The 12036-nt window shown below is 37.9% G+C and overlaps 1 protein-coding gene across 1 annotated transcript in view; it reads right to left on the reverse strand.

Moving 5' to 3' along the window:
* The window catches only part of ACVR1C (activin A receptor type 1C), a 39376-nt gene that overhangs the window by 2585 nt on the left and 24755 nt on the right, over positions 1–12036 (reverse strand). Inside the window, exons 3-6 of the mRNA XM_067298604.1 lie at positions 7466–7711; positions 3464–3694; positions 1540–1707; positions 586–742 (exon numbers count right to left, since the gene is read on the reverse strand). Of these exons, the coding sequence (XP_067154705.1) occupies positions 586–742; positions 1540–1707; positions 3464–3694; positions 7466–7711 (802 nt within the window). The remainder of the gene's footprint in view (positions 1–585; positions 743–1539; positions 1708–3463; positions 3695–7465; positions 7712–12036) is intronic.

The raw sequence follows: 12036 nt of genomic DNA on the forward strand, positions 1-12036 counted from the left end.
CACTAAAAGTCTGATGACAAGGAATATGAGACTAGTGGGTAAAGCCATCAGGAACTTGAGACAGAGATAAAGCTATGCTGCTGAAACAGGGTGACAATCCTGCAGTAAAACGGGGGAATGAATTGAAACTTCTCTAAAATAACCCTGAAAGAAAGCAAGAAAGTTACCTTGTCAGAACTAGCACATAGACACCCATCAAGGTGCTGGATAAGGAGCCTGAACTAACATTGGTATTTACTGTCACAGCTAGATACTAAAAGCTATGGTCACAGGAGTAAGCCATAAGCACCTGACTACCTGCCATCTAATACCAGAGTTTAGAAGCAGGATTGTTAGCCATAATTTGGTTGTATAAACTTTAAATACAGGAGGGAATATGTATGATCCCCCAATGTGGTATCTTGTGCTATCTATGGCCAGCACAGATATCCTAGATTGAGGATTTGGATCTGCTGCCAATATTCTAGGCAGCTGTCAAAAGCAGAGAGGGAAGGAAGTTACAAAAGCAAGAAACAAGCAGACACCTTTGCAGAAAAGTATTTCCACAAAAGATTAGTAAAGAATAATATACTCAAGTGCTTTTACCTCTTTGTTCCCACTCTAGGATTCTGAGGTATGTCAATTGTATTTAATAGAGAATCATGTTTCACAGCAAGTCCCAAGTCAGCAATAGCACAGGTTTCATTTTTCTTCACTAAGATGTTTTTAGATTTCAGATCTCTGTGTGCAATAGCTGGTTTGCCTGTTAACAAAAAAGAAAATGGCACCAATTTTGATGATAAGCATAAGGATTTTAATATAATGGGCAAGTAAACAAACGATTATATCCAACTTTGTTACAAAACCTGTAAAAACATTAAAGCCTGTTTTGTACTAAGTAAAGCTCTGCTAAATGCCATCAAAATAAAAAAGACTAGAAGACATTTTTATTCAAATATCTGTATTTCAGGAATAAAACACAAAAAGAGAAACTGTAAATTCACACTCCAGATTCATTTAAAAAAATCATTCATTAGAAGACCCCTTTAACAAAGCTGCTCCAACAGACACTCACTTAAACAGGTCAAAGAGGAGACAGACAACGAATATTTTTTGAAATACTTGGTAAAATTAGCTGTAGCACTCTACTTCACAAATTCAGCAGTTAGCTGTATAAAGTGGCCACTTCATTATCACTTCAGTAACAATGGAGAGTTTTGTTTAGCTGGACACAGATCAGCCCAATAATCCTTTTATCATTAGATTGTAAAGGAGGGGGGGGGTTGTTAGGCTACTCCAAATTATTTTATTCATGGTGCAGCAGAAATAGTCCTGAAACTCATAAAATCTGGATTTTCCAAGTTGAGAGGATTGTAAACTCTGTTGGAAACGCTATATTCCTATTCTCTACTTATACTGTATCACATATGCTTATGTTAATACTGTTTCTTGCAGTATAACACTGTAAAACACTATAGTGCAAAACCAACAAACATTTTTGTAAATACCCCTGAGGTTCCTTAAAATATTTCAAGAACAAGTGATAGGAAAACCAATTACCTTGTGTGCCAACTATCTCCATATGAAGGTGTGCTAAGCCACTGGCTGTTGAAAGTGCCAGTTTAATCATACCATCAACTGTCACAGTGTTTCTGTTCAAATAATCAAACAAGGATCCTTGCTCATGGTATTCAGAAACAAGCCAGAGCTGAGTCCAAGTTCCATTATCTACCAAGAAAAAATAGGGTTATATAGCTTTATAAAAAACACTAGTCAAGAAAAGAAGAATAAAACCACTTGGTACTTTCAGGTGATTTTAACTTTTTTAGAAGCATATTTAACTCTTGCCCTGTCACAGGAATGTTTTGAATACCAAAATTCTGAAAAAAGACATGTACACAAGCTAGAGAAGGTATCCAGAACATTACAAAGCACAGAAAAGATTGGGATGCCTACACTTTAAGGGGCATTTTCTCAGAACTCAGAAAACGCAGTGAGTGCTTCCAAAAGTCTGCCCATGAGAAGTAAATGTCGCACTGCAGCATCTCAGTGAGCAACAATAGCAACAACTAACGCAATGAAGAAAATCCAGCTTGTTAGCTCTGCAGAACTAACAAGGTCTTCATCAAACTCACAGGTCTTCAATAAGATATTTTGGGTTGATTTGCTCTTTACATGTCATATTTGAAAAGTTTCAGTATTTTTGGCTTCTTATCAAGAAAATACATTATATTTATATAAACTGATCTATTTCAATAGCATTAGCTCTTTGCACATATAGATTGAAACATGAAAAATAAAAACATTTGTGCAGCTTGATCATGCTAACAATAGAAAAATAATGCTTTCAGTCGTATTTTACCAGTTGTTTCATATAAAAAACGTAAATATAGAACAACGGACTATCACATTTAGTTCTTCATGAAGCAACGAGACCAGGATGCCACTCCAGACTCCAAGATAACAGACTCCTATGCCTATGAAATCTTTGAACACACACCCACATGAAATTTATTGCAGGATTATCACTTGATGCTTGTCAGCTGCCTTCTCCTTCCCAGCTTCCACTCACAGTTAATTGATTTATTAACCTGAGAAACTGAATCATACAAGCACAGGAGTTTGCAAAACAGGGCCAGATTCTGATGGAGGGCAACAACTTCACTGAGCTCTCATACCTACAAACACTGGATGGATTAACCTGTTATTTTGGGGAGAGGGGGGACAAAAGACTATACAATATTAGTAATGCTGGGAAAAAGTGCTAAAAAAAGAAAAAAAGAAAGAAAAAAGGAAAAGCAGCAGAAAAAAAGGAAAAGCAGCAGAAAAAAAGGAAAAGCAGCAGAAAAAAAGGAAAAGCAGCAGAAAAAAAGGAAAAGCAGCAGAAAAAAAGGAAAAGCAGCAGAAAAAAGGAAAAGCAGCAGAAAAAAGGAAAAGCAGCAGAAAAAAGGAAAAGCAGCAGAAAAAAAGGAAAAGCAGCAGAAAAAGGAGATTGGGAAGTCTGCCCAATTTATTTTTTTGCCAACTAAGACACCCACCTCTTTGGCAAATCAACACGTGAGCCAGTCCATATGATGGTCTTCCAGACCTTCCAAATTCCCTCAACCGTAAGCAACTCATCTAGTGGAGATCTTGGCTTCTCCCTGTCTCCCACTTGCCCTGTATAACCCCTGGACTTCTGGGCTGTCCTCCCCAGTTTGGCCTGAATTTCCCATTTCTCCAGGGCTCTCTTCTGGCCCTGGAAACCCTCTCCTGCAGAAGTACTGTAGAACTGACAGCCTGGGCAGACTTACTAGTATTTTCCCAGATGAGAATAAACTTTTTGGAAAATTCTGCGGTTCAAAGTTTTATTCCAGTTTGGGGAGAAGGGAAGGAGAGAAACAAAACCAAGCCTCAGGCAGACTGTCAGAATTTCCAGCATGATGGATACTCTCCTTCACAGCCAGCCTTAAATTGTGAAATTAAGTTAGGAAATACAATATACCCTTGTTATCTGCAGCAACAAAACCCAGGATATTTTCATGTCTCAGCATAACAGTCTGATAAATTTCTGCCTCCCGAAACCAAGACCTTTCATCTCTTGAGGAGAAGATCTTCACAGCTACATCTTCTCCACACCATTTTCCACGCCAAACTTCACCAAATCGGCCTTTTCCTACTATTTCCTGAAGAACAATAGTCCTTGCAATTGTTCTTTGTACAAGCAGAGGTAAACCTAGTATAAAAAGAAAAGATGCATATTTGTGAAATAATTCACAAACAATTTTTAAATTCCAAAGTTAGAGATTTTTAATGAGTTGTAACTCATGATTTTGCTTTCAAAGAGTACCTAAAAAAAAAATCCTATCTCAACCAGAATTTCCCATAATCATATTTTTCAATTATATTTGCCAGGTGAATGCACATCAGGTGTGTCACTAGATAGAAAAGACGATCTCGGTCCTTAGGGAAGTTGCATACAAGTCTTCCCTTCCACCAGCACAGAATACGCTGAAAGACCACAGTTTACATGTTTTAGTTTATTACTGGTATACACCAGAAGTTGACTGTCATCTACTAGGCTGCAAAAAGATACCAGAAAATTCTCATTATACTTAGGAAAGATTTCAGTAGATTAGTTCAAAAGACATAAATTAGTCTGGTTCACAATAGCAAATTAAGTACACTTTCAGATGGGGGGGGACACAAAAATAAAAAAGGCCTGAAAAAGCGACATGTACACTATATTCTGCTTGGAAAATAAGTCCAGCTTCACTATTATTTTTCACAGAGGCAAAAAAATTAGCTGTGATGGATGTGAAAAAGGCTATGATAGACTGCAGCAATTGTGCATAGAACAAAAACAGTTCAAACACAAAATATGAAACAGATAGTTTCCCAGATACAGAGACATAGGCCTATATTCTACAATCTCCCTGAATGTGAATGTGCAGGTGCTAGAAACACAGGTAATATACTTCAAAGTTACAAAGAAGATCAATTGGCAGGGCAACAGACTCTGGTCTACAATTCCAGGCCATTCTGCCATAAAAATAATCTCATCCTGAATTGTTGCTTGCTTTTATTATAATTTAGTCAAATCACTATTACAATGTGAGCATACAGACAGGTATAAGAACAATTTTTGCAAAAATCTTTTTTTTTAAATAAGAAACATTGCTAAGTCTAATATATTATTTATTGCAGCATTTCTCAAAGATATCAAATGTAAAGGCGAACCGAATTTTCAGCTATAAAGTTTAAAGCATTTTCTTCTTCTCAAAAAAGGATTGCATACCCAGGTGCTAAGAAATATTGAGAAAAATAATTAACATCTCCTTTACTTTAAAGGCACACACCCATGCTCTATCCCTGTGATAGCAAGGTATGATCACTTCCCTTGATCTACTGGGTATGGTCCCAATCTACCATTAATACAGCCCAGGATGCTAATTCCTGGTGCTACTTCCTGGATTAAAAATAAACACGTGAAAGCCCTACAGTAGTTCCCTCATCCAGCCTCCCAGTGGAAACGGCACAGGGCATCAGTAAGGCTAGAATCTTACAAAAACTCGCCCCAAACTTTGCCATCATTTGGAGGTATTATCAGTCGAGTCTGCCTTACAGCAAAGCAATATTGCCAGAGGGGATCAAGGAGAATTCCCAGCCTCAGAAACCCTGGTCTCCATTCCCCAGATCTGGACGCAACACCGTCACAGATCCTTTTCCTCCTTTGGACACCCTGAGAGTCAGTCCTTACCACCAGGGTCCTGTCCCTTCTGCACTGCGACACCTCATTCCAACTCGACCCTTCTCTCGTGGGCAAAGACAGCCTCTTCCTTTGGACTCCTGAACCAGGAGCTCAAAACAAAGGACATCGGCAGTTGTCTCCTTCCTTCTACCTTTCTCTGAATCCCTCCTTACTCTGTTCCCAGCCCCAGTCTCATACCCCATAATCCTTACCTCGTCTCTGCATCCCTAGACTCTTGCTCTGCCACCTCCACTCACCACTTCCTCCCCCCACCAAATCAGTTCGTACTTCCAGTCCCACCTACGTCTCGGCTCTCTGACCAAGCCTACTTCTCCCGTTCTTGAGCTTCTGCCTCTCCACCCCTTCGCAGGCAGCTTTCTCCCACAGCACCACCTGGGATCCTGCGAAGTGCCCTGGGCACACTGAAGGCAGGGAGCCAGTTCTCAACGTCAGCCCTACAAAGCCCATAAATTCCCATATAGGTGCGACACGTGGTGCACACTGAAGCTTCAGAAACTTTAAGCTCTAAGGTCTGCTACTTCTGCTGACTATGTGCACAGTGAGATCTTTTTCCTCTACAACTGTTTTAACTAAACCAACAAGTATGTATATTTTCCAAGCAAAAAACAGAAGACATGTACAACACATGTTCTTTTCTTTCTCCAAACTCTATCCCCTTGCTGTCCACCGAAAGATTAAAAATAAATAAATAAATAAATAGAGGGGCCTGAACTACTTAATTTGGTTTTAATATGGACTACAGTTTGTTTCACAGTCAATTAACTGATCTGTTCCAACAGAAGAATTTATTTTTCAGAAAGAAAATTAAATTATTATAGTATTTTCACTTTGTTTTTCTAGTCATAAACCCCTGCCTCATTTGGTTTGAAACTATATTTATGAGAGACTTGAAATAAGGGTTTGGGGTTTGAGGGAAGGGATTGGAATGAAGACAATATTGCCTCCAACAGAGCAAAATAATCAGCAACAAAATTTAGTTTGAAGGCCAGCTTCAAACATACTACTGCATTTAAATTTTCTCTCTGGCTTCCTTGATAAAGCCCTCATATCCTGTATCTGTTACTGTCTTTATACAGACTTATCCCAGCTATCTATTGCCAGCTTTTGATACTCTCCTGTAGAGAGTGAAAAACAAACCCACTATTTGACTGAAATCAGAATAAAATGCACCAGTGCATACTGAGGTTTTGTCTGCCTCCATTATGTGTTAGCACAAATATAGCCTTATTATTATCTCAGAGACGTCTATGAACAGTTAAACCTTCAGGATAAATAAAGACAAAGTTTAGTCATTATATCTATGAAGAAACAACAGGGAAGTACAGTAAATTAATCCTGAAAGGTATGCAGTTCACAGAAAATACAGTAAATTAAGCACCATTTATAGATTTTTTCACCTATAAATAAAATTAAGCTTGGTTTACATATTTTTCAGACAGATAAAAATTCTAGCTACAGAAAATTGGACCATACACAGTAGATGTGCCTCCAATCTGATGAACTGGGATTTTGGAATTCCTATTTCATTTTTGCATTTCTTTGATTTAACAAATTCTCAATAGCAACACAGTCATCACAGCAGATAGGATATTAGAAATAGGGAAAAACATTAAGAAGAAAGATCTTGACATTCTACTCAAAACAAGAACTTGGAGTAATGTTTTGGCATCACCAAAAAAAATTTCAGGAGCAGCATTCTAACTCAGTTAAATTTAGTATGTTTTATTATCAACTATGACACATTAGACAGTAACGTTTCATTTTATACTTAAACTTCTGAAGCAATTTTTTTTTAACATTTTCCATTTGAATAAAGTATTAAAACTGACATTTTCATTAAACTATTATTATTTGACAGAAAGGAATAATAAACAAAATCCTTTTGCCTCTGAAGTGTGTGGCCCAGCCTACCAGTTACTGTGTTGGTACAAAACCTCCTTTAACATAAAACTCATCACAGGTTTAAGAGTCGGTTAAGATAAACCCCCAAACACCAGCCTTTAGGCAACAAATTTCAGGTAGCTGCAGTGGCTGTGCTTGATATATATTTTTCATCTCCCTATGAGTAAGATGGTGTATTTGTATTTGGCTTAAGCGTCAAGAAAATTTGTACAAACAACTGGAACTGTACCAAATGCTATTACACTTCGATAAGAACACAGAGCATTGCAATGCTGCTCTCCATCTATTTATATATGGGAGCCTCATTTAGTGCGCTTAGCAATACATACATACCAGAGCCGGACCCAGATGTCGTCATATCATAAATAAGATCTTTAAGAGTTTTTCCAGAGTTCACTAGATTGCACTCAGACAGAGGTTCTTCAATGTTTGGCTGCTTCTTCTTTCTGTATGCACAGTGACGGCTTTGACAGGTACATACAGTCAGCATTACAACAAGAGACAAGATGCAGACTGGTACAGTAACCATCACCGCCAGTACCACAGGTCCTACGTTTGGTCTGCTCGGAGATTCTGAAGCTTTAGGAAGACAGAGGGGCGAGTGAGGTGGAGGGAAAAAAAAGACTGCAAGTTAAAAACTATTCAGCAGATGACATATAAAGATTTAATTATTTATAGACTCACTTTTCAGACACAAATGTTGACAATGGGCTGTAGGGGAAGCCTCTAAATTTAATGCGATTTATTTAACTGCAAGACAGTGGAGCAGAGGTCCTGCTATGGCTAAAGTTGAGCCACTATATTTTTAAAAGATTACTTCAGTATTCCAAACCAATACATCAAAACTGGCTGTGATTTAACGCATATCCTGATTTTGACAGTAAGGGTTAAAGGAAGTGGGTATAGGTAACTTTACCAGCCTGTACAAACCAAGGAAAGAGAAAAGCAATACTCATATACCTTGTACAACAAAGAGATCTGAATGATATGCATCGGATTCCCAGTGTCTTCCCGACCTAGGACTGGCAACAGTGAGATAGAACAGAATTTTTTTTTTTAAGTTACTGAGGCTTTTTTTTTTTTTTTTTTTTTTGCACATACCTTGGGCTCAAAATTAAGACTGTAATCACCACTTAACCTTATCTGAGAGAGATCACAGTAACCAGGAATTCCTTAAGGAAACAATACTGAAGACATTCAAGAGAGTGTGGCTTGCTCAAAGTGCAGTTAAAGCTAAGATGCCCTATAAACTATCCCTGAGCTGGCATCAAGAAAAAAAAATGAAGATAGTACCTTAGACACGTTAAACCGTATAGTACTTTCACCCTTCCCCACAGGATATTGTCTGGCTATATTTTCACTTAGCCGTTATTAAACCCACACGGACGTCTCACAGCACAACAAATCGTAACTATCAATTTCTCCGGCTAATCTCTCCACACTTCTCACAGTAACATCAAAGACAGCAAACTTAGCTGAAGAACATTTTCTTGCAATTGTAGTTCCAAAAATGCAGAAGAATGCCTATGGAGCATGTATATTAAATCTATTCACACTGGCAAAATACTGTTTCTCTGCAGTTCCCTGATCCCTCACCTCCTCATTCTAGATCATCACACAATACCACCAGCAAGATCATTGCTGGAGTGAGACTGAAGTGTAGACTGCTGCACAAGGCTACACCAATATGTTAAGCATCCTGAGAGTCAACAACATGCATTTCACAAACAGTAACACATATGGCAACTTCACACATAAGCAAACTGAACTCAGTGATACATACCTTACATGCTTTGGAATGGTGGGTACAGTGCCCTTTCCACACTTAGTCTGCATATAAATTTCTCAACATACTCTTACTATCCCAGCTGAAAACAAATCCTTGAAAAAAACTCATTCCCTAACACTTCATGCATAAGGAAATACAAAGTTCTAGTAAATGAGACATTAGAAGGATTTATAAGACTTAAAACACTATCAAAACTCACGTTCATGAAGCTGTATTTTACAAGTATCAAGAAAGGAAACTGCCCTAGATCATTTTCCATTTTAAAGCTATAGGGGAAAAAACATAATGAGAGTTTATAGTAGCATATTATTAAGGTATTCACTTGCGCATGTGTATGTGCACACACACACAAATACCTTAATGCCAAAAAAAATTGCCAGCTCTCTCAGAGCACACTGAATAACAAGTTCCAAACTGTGGATCTAAAGACTAGGAAAGATTTAAGAATATTAAGGGCTTGCTAGTGACATGAATTTCATACCATATAAAGTTAACCCTGTAGTAGTTTTAGAGAACAAAGAACCCTTCTCTCCATTTAGGAAAATGCTAAGCAATATGTATGCTGCAATGCGGATTTTGCAGGTAACTGAGGCTCTAGGTCTCTGGAATCTTAGAAGAGGAAACCTGATTAGTTCTTTGACTCTCAGCATTGACTTGCTTTCCTCTAGTTAATATTACAACATAAGTATTTTTTAAAAGGGCATTTTCAAGTCATGTACTCCATGATTTAGAAGTGCCAGGAGCAGAAGTTAGCTAAGCAAAGTTAATTAAAAAAAAAAATTAGCACTATGCACTTTGAGAAAATAAAGTATTAACAACTGATGGTCCTATGTCTATTCACAGCATACAATTCAAACCATTCTGGAAACAAAGTTATTACATCTTCCCCATGGGGTTTTCCTTCAGTAGTCTTAATTAGGACATTCAAGGGGTTATCTGGTAGATTTGAAAGAGGATTTGCAAGCAAGATTCTTCATTGTAACTGCTTCTTGCCAACTGCTAAACTGTGATTTCCTAAGCTGTTTTTAATTATGAGTCAATGTTTCCACATTGCAGAGATTTCCTCCGAAGTACTTATGAAGTGTAATAAGCAAGTATCCAGTATGATATGAATTTTGGTGCTGTTGCTGGGCTCTATAAATTGTAGAACTGATCCCGCTGCACAGAACCAGATGGCTAAGAGAAGGTGCTTATAGCTATTAAGGGTTGGCTTTGCATATGCTGAATGCTATAAAGAAGGATATCCATGTATATAGAAGGGTACATAATAAGTATGATAAGTTAGGCCAGGGGAAGGGGGAATTGTATGCATCACTTGGGTGTTTTGCATGCACCTATTCATTTTAAACACAAGTTTTTCAGTGCATTGCCCAAATCAATGTCCAGGCCTGCAGATCTAAACAGACTCATTGTCTTTATGCAAGGGTTCTGAAAGACAAACATGTACAAGATCCTTACTTCATAATTATCAATTCTTTCCACAAAATGCTGAAAAACATAACATAAAATGAGCAAAATACAGAACTTTATTGTTTTTAGTGCAAACAGTATCAAAAGGAAAATATTCTGGAAGTTTTGAACAGCAACAACCATGCCAGGGGAAAGAGATTCAGAAGGGTGGTCTTCCCAATTTGGGATCTTTGGAGACTGGCATACAAAATCCCAACTCAGTGCCTGCAAATTGAAGCAGCTTGATCCCCAGATGGATCAATTTTCCCTGCCTGCAAGAAGCAGCGACAAGCAGTCTGACTGGAAAACACTTGCTCCTGGTAGCAAGTGTTCTTCAGCATCCATAGATTTTGTGGATGCTGCACTTGTACGTCAACAGGTAGTTGGAGTGCAAGCAATACTCCCGATGGGACGTATTGTTCAACTGTGTCTCCTGCTCGTGTCTGTGAGCTTCTATTGTATGCCCAAATCTATTTCTGCTGGTCAGTCATTTTATTTCATCATCACATCATCCTCTGCCAGTTCACATCAATCCCTTCTCCTACTGTAACTTCATCACTGTAATGCATCCCCCTCCTTCCCATTTTTCAACTCTTTCCTTCTCTTTCTTCTTTTTTTCCACAGTACCCTCCATTCTAGAGCACCATTCTTTTCAGAAACAAATTTCCTAAAAATCTCTGGTTTTGTTCTCTTTTTCTTTACTGTCAAGCCTGTTTCCTTGAGAGCGTGGATGTTACAGGTGGGAAACCTGTACAGGCAAGAAAAAAGTAATAATTGTTGTTACTTGTTAAGATTTAGTGGTCACAAATACAAAGTTGGCTTTCTTTTTATCTTAGTTTTATATAGCTATATATAAAAAGCTAATATATATAACTAAGTTCTCTAGGGCACAATACATCAATTTATGTAGCTTTCCTTAGCTGTTCTTAAAACAGTTGCGTGTTGCATTGCTGCTATGACATTTCACTCTGCTTTTACAGAGACTGTACAGGCCACGATTTCAGATAAGCAGCTAACAGAATAACTGGGTCATGACAAAAGTGCAAAGTATTGAGGAATGGAGCAAGATGAGCAGAACGTGCTTTTCTACAAGCACTCTTATTACTGGATTCACATGATGAACCTAAAAAAGTACCCATTTTTGAAGGTTTTTTAATATTGAAGTCATACTACTGCACTGTCTTATGTTTACAAGATTCCATGTCACATATTCTGCCAGTCAAGGTTTGGTTCATAGATATGCAAACAGAATTAAACGAGACAACAAGGAGATTTAGGTGGCAGGAGAAGGAAGGTAACAATATTTATGAACTTGCAATGCACTGTTTGTAAATGTAAACTGTTGAAACAGGTTTTATAGCAGAATTTTAAGACAGACTAATTTTTTTTAAATGAGTGCCTTAAAAAAAAAAAAAAAAGCAACAAAACCATTGTTACCAGGAAAAAAAAAGCCTCAAATTCTAACCGAAAAGTGATCTGATAGATTTTTACTGAAAATTTACATTGATGCAATTTGTATCGTTAAAGTACTGCAGTGCAGGCTTTGTGATGGAACTGTAACAGAACTCAATTTTTAGAGATGTTTTCCTCTGAGCATGGCATTTTTGGAGCCAAGCAAGCAGTGGGGCAGGCTGGAGAAACCGATGAGTCCAGGAGGGATATAGTG

This window comes from Apteryx mantelli, chromosome 6, assembly GCF_036417845.1.
Source record: "Apteryx mantelli isolate bAptMan1 chromosome 6, bAptMan1.hap1, whole genome shotgun sequence".
In the NCBI taxonomy this organism is placed as follows: Eukaryota; Metazoa; Chordata; class Aves; order Apterygiformes; family Apterygidae; genus Apteryx; species Apteryx mantelli.